Source organism: Epinephelus moara, chromosome 12 (genome assembly GCF_006386435.1).
Source record: "Epinephelus moara isolate mb chromosome 12, YSFRI_EMoa_1.0, whole genome shotgun sequence".
Taxonomy (NCBI): Eukaryota; Metazoa; Chordata; class Actinopteri; order Perciformes; family Serranidae; genus Epinephelus; species Epinephelus moara.
The window spans coordinates 24,883,185-24,899,721 of NC_065517.1; the positions used below are offsets into that span (position 1 = coordinate 24,883,185).

The 16,537-nt window shown below is 43.8% G+C and overlaps 1 protein-coding gene across 3 annotated transcripts in view; it reads right to left on the minus strand.

Moving 5' to 3' along the window:
* The window catches only part of sash1a (SAM and SH3 domain containing 1a), a 258,572-nt gene extending 247,839 nt beyond the window's left edge, over nt 1-10,733 (minus strand). Inside the window, exon 1 of one of the 3 annotated variants that reach the window (XM_050058761.1) lies at nt 9,274-10,733. In XM_050058761.1, coding sequence (XP_049914718.1) covers nt 9,274-9,777 — 504 coding nt within the window. In that variant the 5' untranslated portion in view covers nt 9,778-10,733. The remainder of the gene's footprint in view (nt 1-9,273) is intronic. The other 2 variants (XM_050058762.1, XM_050058763.1) reach the window with 2 other exon arrangements.
* Nucleotides 10,734-16,537: the final 5,804 nt, after the last annotated feature.

Sequence of the window (16,537 nt, forward strand, 5' to 3'; positions counted from 1 at the left end):
TTATTTAAAGCCGTTACCATGACTGTATAACTTGAAGTGAAACACATATACTGCGTCGCACATGTGTCATTTAAATACAATATAACTCCAAAGGCTCGAGGTAGTGACATTTATACTGCAACAAGCATAAAGTCAATTATTCAACATGAACTAGATGTCTAAATGTTGAGATTATCATCTGTTAGTGAACGCGGAGAGAAAGCTCAGTGAAGTTTAGTTGAATTGTAAATTTGAGCTCTGTGAAATGTCATCTTTCAAACCAAGTTCACGTGTCCGGGGAATAAAAGTGGCTTAGAGAGCCAGTTGATCATGTGAGAAACAGCACAGTAGGAGCGAGTCCCTCTCGCCCCTTCCTGCTGAAATGAGAAGGCCAGCTGCAGATACAGCTTTCCCACATTTTGCACAGGATCCCAGGAGATGGGTGGTCAAGACAGAAACTCCCCTCGCTACATTACAAAAAGAGGAAAACCTTCCAGCGAATGGATATGTCTTTGCAGTGATAGCCCTTTAAGGAAATGCGTGATGTGGCTCCCTTTCCAGTTATTGTTTTTGGACGAACGGGAGCAAAGATGTGCAAATCATCCGGTGATTTATTGTAATTCTCTACAGATGGGAAAGTGTTCACATGCACTTCAGGCGATGGACTGTAAAATGTAAGGTAAACCTGACATCGCTCAGCTGTGGAACACACTGAGAACCAGAAAAGCCTGTGATTTGCTTCACTGTCTCGGCTGGGATCACATCAAGGCTTTGTGTTTTAGTCAGACGAGTCCTACAGCAGCGAGGTCAAAGGTCACTGTGATAGCCATCAGCCCTCACCACACCCAGCTGCTCTCCACAGACCTAAATACTGGTACTTGTAGTTTACGCTCAACAAAGATGGTTTAAAAAGGCCCTTAAACGCAGGTTGTTTACAAAAAGATCCGCTAAGTGAGTGTATATGTGACTTTTTCCATCTGATGGGAATGTAATCCTTCCCCCTTTTTAAGTGCTCCACACAACCCCGCTTTTCTATGATGTAAACAGCAGCCCACTTCGCTAATTGACTTTCTCTGTCCTCTCAGGACAATAGAGGCTGGTCCTTGGCTTCTTTATGACTTCCCCTTTATGAGTCCTCGGTTGATTATGCCTTCAAGAAGCCCTTAATAAAGACTAAGCAAACAGAGCTTTCGGCAGAGCGCATGGAAAACTCTGAGGCTGCTGTGAAAAGGCTTTCTCCCTCCTCGTGGCAGAGTGCCAGCCCTATAGCATGGGACGAAGATGAAGAGGATATTCGCCAAAAAACATAGGCTAAATGAGAAGCTCATGAAAAGCTTTCACTGGCGTGTTCCACTAAGGCAATGAAAAAGCTCTTAGTTTAGCCATGTAAGTATTTTTCATTTCAGAATAACATCACATGTAGTGGAAAACTGAATGGAATAAATGCTGCGGCATGAATGGAAATCTGTGTCTTGTTTTCAATCAAATTCCATCTCTGTTAACCTGAGTGTCAGCGCACTGTGAATGCTTACATTTTGGTGGCACTGCAGTGGAAAGAGATTTGAACATTACATTACATTTTTCACAAAAGAAATATTTCAAGGGTAGAAGTGTTAAAGTTATCTTTCACACCATCTTTCACACCGAGCCTTGGCAGCTGTCCAGTCAGCCCAAGGGCCCTCAATAACCACAGAGGGCCAGCAGAGGGTCATCTTAAACAAAAACCTAATTTCCTGCTTGGTGAGAGTGCTGGGATACTAATCAAGATAAAAAGAATTGAAACAGGAAGTGAGGTGAGTGTTTGGCATGTAAGGTGGTGAACTTCCTCTTTTTTGCCATAAAAAGCTAATAAAACAATCTGCTGTAAAGCCACCTTTCCTTTTACTCACCCCCCCCCCCCGACAGAAACAACACCTCTGGGTGTCCACTGCATTTCTTACATTCTTTCAGCCAGTTAAGCTGGAGGCCTCATGATTCCCACCCACTGCATTTGATCAGCTGTTCTGTGGGAGTCGGAGAAAAGCCTTGAACATTTAACTGTCCTCAACCAACTGTGGGGGAGGACAGAGGTGGTGGAGACAGTAGCTGCATACTTACTTCAGTGAGTGCTGCAGCTGCCCATACAAAGTACCTACTGTTGCTTAAAGTATGCACACTACCTTGTCATGGCTTTGCACCCTGGACTTTGACCCTCTTGGTCAATATCCGTCACAGTCTGTAGCACGAAATATGAAGTAGAAAGAACTACAATTACCACCTTGTGGTTGTATGCCTCCACAAACCAGTCAAGTTGCAGATACAGTTCACATCCATGTCTGTCCAGACTCCATGTAGCCACGACAGTTGACAAAGCTTTAAATGTTGCTGCAAAGAAGCTGCATATTCTAAAAAACAGAAGATCTACACAATCATCACAGTTTAAAGGTGGGTACCCGAGATTAGAGTCACCAATTCTGTATCTGACCAAATGTCTCCTCGTCTGTTCCTGAGTTATGGCGTTAAGTAATGGCTAGTAAAGTGTTTTATGCCGAACATTATGATGTCACGGTAAAGCTGACTTTGACCTTTTGGATATTAAATGTCATTGCTTCACCATTTTATTCTTTTACACACTGAAATTTTGTCATAATCAGCGTATGAATTCTTGAGTTATGGCCAAAAACATGTTTTGCGAGGTCACAGTGACCTTGAACTTTGACAACCAAATTCTAATTAGTACATTTTTGAGTCCAAGTGGATGTTTGTGCCAAATTTGAAGAAATTCCGTAAAGGTGTTCTTGAGATATCGCATTAATAAGAATGAGATGGACGCAAAGTTACAGTGGCCTTGCCCTTTGACTTCTGACTACCAAAAGCGCCTTCATGGGAATGGGACAGACAACCCAGAAATTGTTGTCCCAATTTGTGTTTCTTAGAATAGCAAAGGCATGACCCATCCTACTCTACTACTTGTTGCCCTCTTGGTTGGGTTGGTTAAGTTCAGGCAAGAGGACTATGGTTGGTTCGGGCTAGGGTAAGGGTGCTTTCACGCCTGCCCTGTTTGGTTCGGTACAATCGAACTTAAGTTCATTTGCCCCTAAAGTGCGGTTCATTTGGGCAGGTGTGAACACAGCAATTGCACTCGGGTGCACACCAAAACAACCGGACTGAGACGTTCTTGAAGAGGTGGTCTCAGTCCAGTTACAAACGAACTTTGGTGCGGCTCATTTGTGGTGAGAACGTGTTCCAACCTTGATCCAAGATGCCAGGGAGCAAGTTGTGTTGTCTGCTCACTGGTCACACAAATGTAATCCCAACACAAAAAGAACCCCTCCTTTCTTTTCGATATATGTTTTATACATTTGATCAAATCTGTATTCCATCTTTCATCTGGCTGCAGGAGCAATTTTCCCTTGGGTACAGTGAAGTTGAAGTGTTTTGGGTTGTCAAATAAGTGCCGCGAACAAGCACAATTCTTTTATTATATTTCAATGTCCAATTCCATTTCTCCCTCTGTTTCCTATTATCTTTACAGCTCCAGTAATCTCTGAGGATTTAAAACTTTTTCATCTCATCAGAGAAATACCCCTTTTACTTTAAATAATTCTGCCCAGTGCCACACTATTTGAAGATGTGTTTTCATCCTGGTCTCATCCCAAAAACTGCTGCTGGAAACCGCAGACACAGTCAGACATAATAGCGCCTCATTGTTAGTGCTGTGTTACGGGAGGAAGTAGAAGCTAAACACTGGGAGATTCTCCATTGTTTGTATGGAAGCTGATGGAGCCGCATGTCCTTTCACTACTAGGCTGTTTTACATTCCCAATTTCCGTCCATTGAATAGGGCTGTGGAGGCAAGTGTCCAGCATTGTGCCGATGGGTGGGTGATAAAACCCTGGGTATCATGCAGAGAGAGAAAGGGTTGTAAATAGATGGGCACATTGTTTTTGCTGGCTAAATGAGGCTTGCTGGGTGCTTGGGTAGGGGGGCACTCAATGTTTTACAGTAGCAATACTTCCATACTGTTTAGTGTGCCAGACAAATATTTAGTTTGTCTCAATGCATAGTGTTTCAAATGCCGTATGCCAACAATACCAGGATGTTCTACTGCATCTGGTCGCATGTTGCTGTATACAAGCCAGCATGTCTGAAACCCAATCCTCCTCACAGCGAGATACATGACATCAACTGAGCAGCAATCAATCAGCCAGTCATAATCAATCTACAGTACATGCAGTTATAACCTAAAAGTTAAAACTACATACATGCAAAGTAACAAACAGTAACAGCAGAGCTCTTCAGATTGCAAATTTGCGTTTCCTAGGATGAAAAAGGCATGACTCACCCTTCTCTGCCTTAATCTGCCTCTGATTGGCCACCCTGACAGCCATTTCAGACCTAGAGTTGTCTTGCTTTGGTTCGAATCAGGGGCTAATTTTGTTACCATGTTGCATAATTACCTAGAGTTGGTTCGTGTTCTCACGGCAGCATTTACAAGCAGACCAGATAAAATGCTTAGTGTGAGAAAGCTGCTCTTGATTGGTCAGAATTTCCATGTGGGAAAAATCCAGGAAGTAAACAAAATGTTGAAGAAGAGTACACTTGCAAGATAAATGTGACACTTTCTAATGTCACAATGGAGGGACAACTACGCAGGTTGATTTTAGCGCTGCTCATCGTGGACTATATTGCTGTCATTGTTCATTTTAGTCAAACCATACAGTTTGAAAACGAGGCGCGGCTCCAACTAGAAAACAATGTTTTGATGCATTGGATGTGCTGAATGTGCATATTAAGGCAGTACAGGAGGAGGTGCACATTAATAATCCTCCAGGACTGTAACATGCTCATGTTTAACCCAAACAATGTGTCATGTGACTGCAGTTGGTTCAGATCCAGGTCGGAACACGTTCTCACCACAAACGAACTGCACCAGAGTTCGAGACCTTCTTGAAGAGGTGGTCTCGGGCTGGTTACAAACGAACTACACCAAAGTTTGTTTGTAACCGCACCGAGACCACCTCTTCAAGAAGGTCTCGGTCCGGTTGCTTTGGTGCGCACCCGAGTGCAATTGCTGTGTTTACACTTGTCCAAACGAACTGCACTTAGGGGGCAACTGAACTTAAGTTTGATTGAACCGAACCAAACAGGGCAGGTGTGAAAGCACCCTGAAACAAAGCAGATAAACCAACCGATAGTTTCTACGCATTTTTACTTTCAGTATATCAGAAATTTATGAGCAGGTTTCAACCAAAAGAATGAAGATAACTCTACAACTGCAGCGCATTTGACAACAGACAAAGAGGGAGCAGCATCCTCTCTGCTTATATTGTTCCCTGATGAGAGATCTAGAAATGTGCAGCCCGTAGCACAAGTGTTTGTTTACATCATAAGAAATAATACTCTCTCTCAGACAAGGGGTCTCTGAGGCCTTGATAAGGATCATGGGTATTTATTACACCCAGCAGAGCCCTTTCAGTGAATTGTTTGATAATGATCTAGCATACGCTAGAGAGGATTTCTGAATCTGGATGCTAATATTGCCTGTGTTTTTATGCATAATGACAAACAATGGAGACAAAGCCAGCGACACGGAGATGAACAGAGAGCGCTGTCAGACCAGAGTCCGTGAAAATCCCTGAGCATTGAGAGCACAGAGGACAGTTTAAATGTGGATGGAGATCTTGGTTATACTATACAATGTACATCCCTTGAGACCGACATTGTGTGTCCTGTAATTGCCCCGAGTCTGCCTCTCTGGTCTCAGTCTCCGCTGGGGGTGACATCTCGTCTCAAAGGCAGAGAGAGGGGAGCTATCTACAGACCAATCACAGCCCAGTTAGTCAAAACCCCCATCAGCTGGTCACAGCTCCATCTCTCACACTCCTCTCACTCCTCCTGGGGAGAAAAGCACTGGGCTGAAGCCAATTCAAAACTACAGGGTCAGACGCGCGCGCACACACACACACACACACACACACACACACACACACACACACAGACAGAGCGGCAGAGAAAGACCTTGACCTGCTCATTCTCCTCCAAAACCTCAATGCCAAAGCTTCGGCTCTAAATAAATACAGCCTTCAAAAGGGAGAGATAGTTTAACCCTCTGGAACCAACACTTTGTTTCAGCCCTGGTTTGACTGATAATCCCTCACAAATCCTAAATCTCTGTGGGATTCACAGTCAGCCAAAGGGGCAGAAATATACATGCAGACACAAAGAGCTTACAAAACATGCAAAAATTCAAATCAAAGCTTGAATCCATTGGAAAATTTGGAAGCAAGTACGGGATAGAGTAAATGATACCAAAGGTTTGGGGCATACAGAATGAGTGATGATGTAGATACATAAAGGCGATGTGGTCATGGATTAATATCATCACATGAAAGCCACATCTTCTGTTTCAGTTGAAGCAAGTGGGACTGAGAAGCTGTTGCACACACACCCACAGATGCATATTTGCATATTCACACAGACTATCCAACTGACACACAGGGGCATAACCAGGACGTTAGAAATAAGAGTCTATTAGTTTGATCCCCACCCCCACTGCTTCTGGTGGAATATTTTAAAGCCTTTAGTATAAATCATTGCATTTTGGGAGAACACATTATTACTCTAGTCCTTAGGCTCAAAGAAAATAATCAACAGGCTCCAGATCAATTGCATCATGTGTGCAAGTTCTTGAGCAGCACAAAGATGATTTCCCCAAGGAGGACTTCATTTTTTAGTCTGTAATTCTCTTGGAAATAATGTCAATCAGAAATATATGTATTGCCGACGTAAGGCCCAGACACAACACCCTGACATCAAAGAAACAGTGGCGACAAAGGGTGGCTGTTGCGTCCCCTAACATTGCTTGCTTCTCAGCCAGAAAGTTGCACCTGAACACACCGCAAAGACTACAGCCAACAGCCAACTAGCAAGTACGTTCTGCACCTGCGTGAAAGGAAATAACTCTCCACACCAGCAGGCAGCAGTAGTCTGTATTTGTAATTCAAAAACGGAAACCGGAAGATCAACAAGACAGATTCAAGATGCTAGTTTGCCAGTGAGCACCTTTACAACACATCTGACAATGAAAGAACAAGGGATACAGTAACAATAACACAATTATGAATTAGTTCTGCTAAAGAGCTTAGTGGCTCATAAAAATAATCCTACCTAACATAACAACTTTGTGTCAGTCTCACTCCCTCTTGACGTAAGTCATTTGTTTGCTCTCCTAACACGTGGTTAGATTTAGGAAATAAGAACAGGGTTTGGCTTTAGAATCCTACGGGACGTGAACACTGCTCTCTTGGGTGAAAGTCGTTGGGTGTTTGGCGGACCAATCAACAACCCTGCTGCCTGCCCCAGTTGGACTTTCCCCACCTTAAATTTCATCCTTGTCCCATCGCGATTCCCCCAATGCGGCAACTGGCCTGTATTCGTCAAAGCATTAGATCGACAAGATGGATTCAAGATGCTACTTTGCCAGTAAGCACATTAGCAACACAGCTGACGTTGAAAGAACAAGTGACATTTATCGTGTGCTGCTAAACATAACACAAACAGTTATGATTCATTTCTGCTGAAGAGCTTAATGACTAAAAAAATAACCTTACCTAACATAACAAGTTCAATTTTTATCGCACCCTCCTGACGTTAGTTGTTTGTTAACTTTCCTAACTTGCGTTTCTCTTGTGCGCTGACCTGAACTGTCAATCAGAGTGATTTCATTCATTGACAGGCTCCGCCATCTCCAACACTGATTCGAGGTCTAAAATTAGAAACACTTACATACATCAATGAATTCAAGGGCGTCATAAAGAATGTGGTGACAGAGACATGTGCTTGTGTCTCTTGAGAGGCCACTATGTTTGAATAGTTGTTGTTTTATTGTGAATTTTTGTATTATATGTTTATTTGTTGCATTTTAAGGGTGTTCTGATTGGCTGCTACCTTGGCCAGGTCTCAATGGGACTTCCTGGTTAAATAAAATAAATAAATAATTCTGAATCGGCATTAAAAAAAAGCAGACAAGGGCCGACTAGTGGTCATAGTGCAGGACACATAAACAAGGGTTAACAGATGCTCACTGACGACCTGACACTGACCAACGGCCGACCGTCATGTTGGTGTATCAGCACCCTAAGGACAGTAAAAGTCCTAATATTCTAAACAAGCTTCCAAACCATATTCCAGTATAGATGAGGACTGGTTTTGTCTGTTCTGCTGATCAGCCAACAAGCCTGCTTTTACTCTAGATAGTGTCAGGTTTAGCCTCGGGTTGTAAATAAACTATGTTGTTGGATGCCCTCAACAAAAACTACAGAAGCCTTGACATCTGCCTCCTCAACGGCCTACAGACACACCAATCAAAAGCCTCCCTGTATGTAAACAGCAGCCATTCAGTGGAGCCCTCTCAGCTGGTAAGGCATATGATTCAGACACTTCTAAAGAAAGGTCACTATCAGCCCTGTGAAAACAAGAGGCCCTCTCAGTCTGGCTCCAGGACTGCGACAGCCTACCCAGCTGGGCGCTCTTCATTCACTGCCCCTGCCATCGATAGCCCATCGGCCTATTCATCACAGCAAAGAGCCTGGGCGCATATCCTCGTGGGCCTGGTTGATCCACCCACGCTGAATGCTGCTGAGGCAAGTCACTGGACAGGTGAGGCCAGAGTAGATTAATAATCCCAGCGTAAATCTTTCTCCCCCCTCACACACCCTAAAGGAAATCACAGACGGGGTGAAAGCTCCTCAGGATCTCCTGTGCACTCTCTGCTTATTGATCTGCAGCGACTCCATCCTCATCATTCACCGTGACAGCAACCACTCACACTTCTGCAAAGTGCAGCAGAGCTGAAAATGTGGAGGAGGCATCACACTGGTATTTACCTATGGCTCGGTTTCTGAGCTTATTTTGATGTCGAGCAGATGAGTGAAATATGGCCTTTTACACATGACGCGCTCTTTCTGACTGACAGTGGGCTTTCAGATAAATGATGGAGGAGGCTGAGCAGGTGACAGCCCCTTTTGTGCCATGTAAACACCTCCGGCACATCGCAGAAACAACCACCTCTGCAACTTACTCAACCTGTGTTTAGTCTGTAAAGCTATATTTTCTCCAAAGTGACAGATTTGTCTGGCTAAATTTAAACAATTACTTAAATCAGGTGCCTTAAATCTTGAACAGAATGTTTTCAAAGTGGATGTGAGGCTGGATTTTGCAGTGTATGTGCATTAAGCATGTGTAGCTTTCATTCATTGACAGGTGGAGGTCCCTTTTGTGCCACATGACCATCACCATCCAGGTCCCTCTTACCTTATTAGAGTAGGGCGGCTTGGCGAGGTTGATGCCGTCTCTGATGAGCTTATCCCTGATCATGATCTTCAGCTTCAGCTTGGGGTAAATCACCAGCTCCCTCCTGTTGCCCAGCGTCAGGTTCCTCTGCGCGCCCATGTACCCACCGTTGCGCCCAACCCGGTCACTGTTGGGCTCGGTCCAGGACTTGGATCCCCGCAGTTTGGACTCATACTGGTCCACCATGTGACTGGTGTAAATCTCGGCCGCGGGTGGCATCGGCTCCAGGGTGAAGTAGAGTCCACTGGCCGTCTCGTTGGCTTCATCTTTCAGCCTCCTCACCGCGTCGTGGATCCTCTGCCGGTGGTGAGGGATGTAGACGCCGATGGCATCCAGGTCGGGGTCTCCTATTTGTTTGCACACCTCCAGGTCGTCGTATCCGTTATCCACAAAAGCCTCCACGTACTGGGCGAGCTGGAGGGTCTTCAGCCACTCGTAAACGATGACAGGTCCGTTGCTTGTCATTTTGGCTGTTGCCAGATCGGCTACAACTCGGAGGGAAGAGGACGCTAAAGTGATGGTTACTTTCCCATTCGGTGTTTTAAACGCATTATAAGGTCCTTAATAACAACGTGCGCTCTCTCTGAGTGTTAGGAAAGTAAAGATGCCTGCGTTAAATGATTTTTGGATCATCCATGCCAAAGGTTTGGCTACCATCCCCGACCGTGTGCGTCCTCGGTGTTTTATTAAGTGAATTCAAGGCTGAGCCTGACAGTCTGTAACACCTGTCAATATTCACAACAATCACTTGAAGCAGCTTTCAAATCCCAAATGTCCTCTCAGCATCACAATCTATCACTCCCAATAATTACCCTCCCTTAAACAAATAAGAAAGCCTCAAACTATTGTCACTCAAATAGCCGCTCGACCAGATTGCGTCCGTTACGCACGGCAGCTGCTGCGTCTTAAAAATCGTTTTCACGGCTTACCCTCCGTCCTTATAGTCCCTCTGTAGCACCGCGTTGAAGAAATAAATCCACAAGATGCCAAACGAGCTTCAAAAATGACACAAAGTCCGCCGCCGACGAGTGACGGCAACCACACGGTTCCGCGTCCTACCGCTCAGTAGTCCAGCCGGCACATCACCACACTGGAGCCGCAGCCAAGAGCCAACATGCTCACTGCTGCTCCTCTACCGTCCACGCCCCCCAAATCTTACTGTACCCATTTAAAAATAGTGATGCGAGTCTCCTTTTCTTCCCCCCCACTCTACCAACTTGTCACGCCGCCTCGGGGGCACACTCAGTGGGTCACCAGGTTCCCACCGACTTGGCTAAAGTTGATCCGGAGCGAAGGCGCGCGTTAAAACCTGTCGCACAGTTGACATGAATATCCGAGGCTGCTGGTTTGTGTCACATTATTCTTCCCCTACGATGTGATTTTGTTCACCGCACCTCTCTCTGTCTCTCTCTGTCTCCCTCTCATACACACACACACACACTCTCTCTCTCACTCATTCAGCATTTCCACGGTTTGGTTTCTGCACACGCATGAGCTCCCTCTATGTGGTGAGTGGGGAACTGGAGGTTTTTGCAGCACTGGAGCTGATGTAATAGGAGAAAGTGAGGTATTCACACAGTCATCCACCCAGCCAACTATCCATTAAATGTATGAACACACACTTCATGCAGTTTCTTTTTGACTTTACAACATGACACACACACACACACACAGATGCATATTTGCATATTCACACAGACTATCCAACTGACACACAGGGACATAGCCAGGATGTTAGAAATAAGACTCTGTTAGTTTGATCCCCACCCCCACTACTTATGGTGGAATATTTGAAATCCTTTGGTATAAATCCATGCAGTTAAAGAAAACACATCATTACTCCAGTCCTTAGGCTCAAAGAAAATAATCAACAGGCTCCAGATCAGTTGCGTCAAGTGTGCAAGTTCTTGAGTACCACAGAGAACATTTCCTTAAGGTGGAATTTATACTTCTGCGTTGAATCAACACTGGACATAGAGCCTATGCAATACCCTACGCCTTAGCCTGATGTACACCTCCCCAGAAATGTAACTAGATGTTGCAATGACGCAGACCTCCTGTCTGTTTCTGTAAGCTGAAACCATTTCCCTCAGTGGAAACAAAGCTTTTATTTACTTTAATTTCACAGATAAGAAACAATAAATTGTGAAGATAATAAAGGCTCCACAAAAACAGCATTTTAAGTCTTGTGTGATTTATCCTAGCTTCATATGAGCAGAGGAAATCTCTGCTCATCACTAGGCTAATTTATACAATGTAAAATGCCATAGGCTTGTGCTAATAACGTTAGCATGTTATATTTGTTTGGAAAATGTGTTTAGTATTTAAGACAGTTGTTTTGTTGGTGAACCTTGTGAGTTGAAATGGAGCTGAATTTTGTAACGTTACCTTTGTTAAATGTTGCTGTTGTCCCTGGTTTTATATGAGAAGAGGAAAAGTCTGCTAGTCGCTATGCTAATATATACAATGTAAAATGCCATAGGCTTGTGCTAAAAACGTTAGCATGTTGTATTTGTGGGGAAAATGTGTCCAGATAAAGACAAGTGTTTGTCTGTGAATGCTGCGAGTTATAGTGAAGCTGATTTGTGTACTGTTTGAAATTGTCTCTATTAGCCATGTTTAATGTGTGTTTAATGTGTGTTTTGAATCAACTAAACTTTACAGCACTTCACAGAGACCCCTCCGCCGACTAGTGTTTTCGGAGGTGTAACTGCAGAGTGACACAGACACACCACCGCACAAGTATAAATGCTCACAACAGCGTAGGTGAAGTGCGGAGGCTACAGCATAGGGTCTGCTGCACAGGTATAAATCCCCCGGTGGACCCTAAGGAGGACTTCATTTCCAAGTCTGTTATTCCCAGGGAAATAATGTTAATCAGAAATGTAGGCTATGTATTGCTGACTTAAGGCCCACAAACAACAGACTGACATCAAAGCAGTAGTGTTGACGAAGAGTGACTGTTGCGTCCACTAACATTACTTGTGTCTTGGCCAAAGAGTTGCACCTGAACACACCACAAAGACTACAGTCATTGGCCAACTGACAGGTACATTCTGGGCCTGAGTGAGCAACACATTCTCACTTCGACCTCGTCACATATTGACATTTGGTCATGGACTTTCAACGTCCACATACAATGTGCAATGTACCCTGGGTGTGGTGGTTGTTGACGTTCTGGGACACCATGTCAAGTTCTGCCTGTTACATGGATTGTCAGGAAATTTACCGTTTACATACAGTCTCTTTCAAAATGAACGCACTACGTCTGTACAGCACCGCAAACCCAACACATTGTTGGGTTTAGGCAACAAAAATATGTGGTTGGGTTTGGGAAAAAAGAACAGGGTTTGGAATCTTCAAGGATGCGAACACTGCTCTGTCAGGGGAAAGTCGGTGTTTGTTGGACCCATACACCACACCTCCCGCTCAACCCACTCAGACTTTTGCTGCCTTAACTTACATCCTTGTCCAGCCACGTTTCCCCCGATTCTGCCGGGCATCATTAAACTATACCAGCAACCGGCCGCGTACCATGGCTGACGTTAAAGGACAGCCTTTTTCGTTGATTTCTGATACCGTTAGTCACTGCCCAAGTGCCGGATTTCAACAACTTCGGAGTGAGACCAGGCTCGCGTGAGAGGAAATCAATCTCCACACCAGCAGTCAGCAGTGGTCTGTATTCATTATTCAAAAACAGAAACCAGAAGATCGACAAAAAGGATTCAAGATGCTAGTTTGCCAGTTAGCACCTAAACACCACATCTGACGTTGAAAGAACAAATGATACTTATTGTGCACTACTAAACAACGACACAAACAATTATGAATAATTTCTGCTAAAGAGCTCAGGGGCTAAAACATTCAAGATCTATCCATTAAATCTACCCATGAACACACATTTCACGCAGTTTCTTTTTGACTTCACAACATTTGAGAACAAGTGGACTCCAACTGTCTGTATCAAATCGCAGCACCACTGGACGCCATCATTATTAATATGAGACAAGTCAAACCGTCTGGGGAAACTGAAAGAGAACTAAAGAGGATAACTCTGCCTGAATAAGACCCGTCCTCTCTGTCCAAATGCATGCCAAGCCGGCCGATGCTGATGCATGCTTTATCAAATGTGAGCTGACAGCTTGTTAGGGGTCAGTTTGATACAATCACCATCTCGGCTCCGGGCTGGAAGTGATTTGCCTCGGCCCATTATGACATGCGGCAGGGGCTGGTGAACAAACACGCCAGTCGAGCAGGAGGAAGTGGGGAAGCATATCAAACAGCCCTCCTTTTGGAGAAGCTGGGCATCAGAAACGTGCCAAAAATTGCATGTCAGAATGTCAGAGGAAGAAGTGCGCGCCAGTGTTAGATCCTTCATCGTGTTCCCAGTCCAATCAGAGTGGAGTTCGTTGACATTTGCTGTGATTTACCTGTCGGCAGCTGTCATGGTAATGACTCAGAAATGCTCTATTGTCCCTCATCCTTTGTAAACACTCATATGAAGTGGTTTGACTGACAGGAGCAATAGGGGTTAAACGTGTGCAGAGAGTGATGTGAACATTAGAGCTTGGACTCATATTGACAGTAGAATTTATAATGAATATCCAGCTACTTTATAAACAAATACCCCAAATAGTCCAATCAATCCAACTCTAACATGGGCCCCACCCAGGAGAAACTGCAATAGTGATGTGTCATAGTTTGTATTGGTTTTAATACCCTCCTGCATCATATATTAAATGTACACCTTCATGGATTTAGTGGAACATTCATTTCTAAAGTCAAAATCAAAGTTTCAACATTTCACATGGTCTGGGTAAAATGATGTTAATATTGGAGGGTCTATGTACACCTATCCAACGTATTTGGTGTCTTTTCCTATGTTGAAAGTTTCGAGTCGTCGAAATCCAGCACTTGGGCAGTGATTGTGGTGTCAGAAACCTTAAAAAAAAAGAAGTCCTTAATGTCGGCATGATACGTAGCTGGTTGCTGTTACAAGGAAAAAGTGGTGGGACAAGGACGAAAGTTAAGGCAGTGTATGTCCGAGTGGGGCGAGCGGGAGGGGTACTAACACTGGAGAGAGCGGTGTTCACATCCCCTAAGATTCTTAAGCCAAACCCTGTTCTTTGTTTCCTAAACCTAACCACGTGTCTTTGATACCTAAACCTAACCACATATTTTTGTTGCCTAAACCTAACCACATGTTTCTGTTGGCTAAATCTAACCATGTGCTTTTGTTGCCAAAACCTAACCACATGTGTTTGTTGTTGAAGAAAAAAAACGTCAATTCACGGTGTTGTACCGACGTAGTGCGTTTTGAAAGAGACTTTATGTAAACGTTCATTTCCTGTGTGTGTATTTTGAAAGAAGACAATGCATGTAACAGGCAGAACTTGACACGGCGTCCCAGAATGTCAACAACCAACGCACCCAGGGTACCTTTCGTGTCGTATGTGGACATGGAAAATCCATGACCAAAAGTCATTATGTGACAAGGTTGGAGTGAGAATGTTTTGACTACCAACAACCAAATTCTCCACTTAACGTTTGTGCCACACTCCTCCTATTAGTGTATCCACATCTAAACTGGGTATAAACTTCATATATATTTAGCATCTATAACGTCATCATTCATTGAGAGTTTGAGAGTTATGTAGGGGATCGTTGTGCAGAGAGGTGAAGGGTTGGGTTAACGGAAGAGTGTGTGTGAGCTGTCTGGTTCTATAAGCAACTTTTCAACTCTATTCTATTCTTTTCTATTCAACTATTCTATCAGCATCTTAACTCTTATCATCATCTAATTTACTTAAATTTAAAGAAATTGCAAAAGCAATATGGAACGCTGTGCCTCGTGACAATGCACCAGAATGGATATCCTGTACGCCTTAGATGGGATGTAACAGTAAACACATACAGTGCAATAGTGGAAACTTCTATTGGTTATAGTCAAAAACATTATAGGAAACTGTTGGTGATCGTGTTTTATGGGTCCAGGTCAGAATTTTCACTAATTGGTGTCATCCAAGATGACAAATTCTAGTTGGTATTATGAAAAACTCGTTATCTCTAGATGATATTTCAACAAAATACCCCTTCCCAGGCGGTAGCTTAGTCACAACCTTCAATGGCACCAACAGTTGAACCAAAGAATGAAAAAACCAAGGCATGTTTCAAGCAGTCTGACTGCTGACCATGCATCATGGTTTTCATGGACAAACAAATTTGTATGTGCAGAAAATTGAATGATAATATGCTTTGTAACCTCATTTTACTGACTTTTCTTGGATTCAAAAAAAAGGTCATTTTGGGCTAAGGGTACCCCCTAATTGCACATCAGGAGAGATCATATCTGATGGTTATATGTGAAAGAACATCATAAAAAACATGTTCAGAGGCAGAGATATGCACTTCTTTGTGTGATGCTGTGACAAAGTGGCCCCAGATTTCGAGCCCTGAATTTCCCTTGATCCACTAAGTATATAATGGCATACCTTTAATATGTCATTTTGATGTCCCAAGAGATAACAAAAAACCCTGAATGATTGGTATTGCAATTTTTCCTGGGTCAAACCACAGATTGACTGGATTATAAAGCATCTGTGTTTATACTATAGGACTACACTTGGTGGTGCAGCTGACTTACAGTGTGATATTAATAACAATGTACACAATACCAACATATGGACTGTCTGCAGACTAACAAGGAATAATGTAAAGGCGAGAAACAACCTTTAACATTCACTGTAAACACAATCTTGTTAGCTTTTTCCAGCTCTCATATGTAGGATTAAAACGTACGCAGCTCTGCCCTCCCCATTGTTCAGACATGTCATTAGATCGGTTACAGAGCAGGGTATTATGGGAGCAGAGTGACAGATGGAACAGGGAGACTGGTGCTCTCTACGGTGGGTGGACTCAGTGAGTGTACTGGCAGTGCCAGGATTGCTGTGTTTCCACTCTGCTGCCCCGGGCCATGGAGAGCGACCAGCGGGTGCCGAGAGAGGCAAAGGGTGGCAACCTAGCACAAGTGTCTCGCTGGCTGTATGGAAATATACCGGGCTGTTTGTTTAAGGCGATGAACTGAATCATGTCTTTCCTGAAATATATTCATTTTAGTTGGCGCACTGCAGGTGTGCCTGCACTCTGATGACTGACTTCTTATGAAAATTAACAGTGTGTATGCTGGATTGTCAAAACAAACTCTAATACATTATACTGGTAGTTT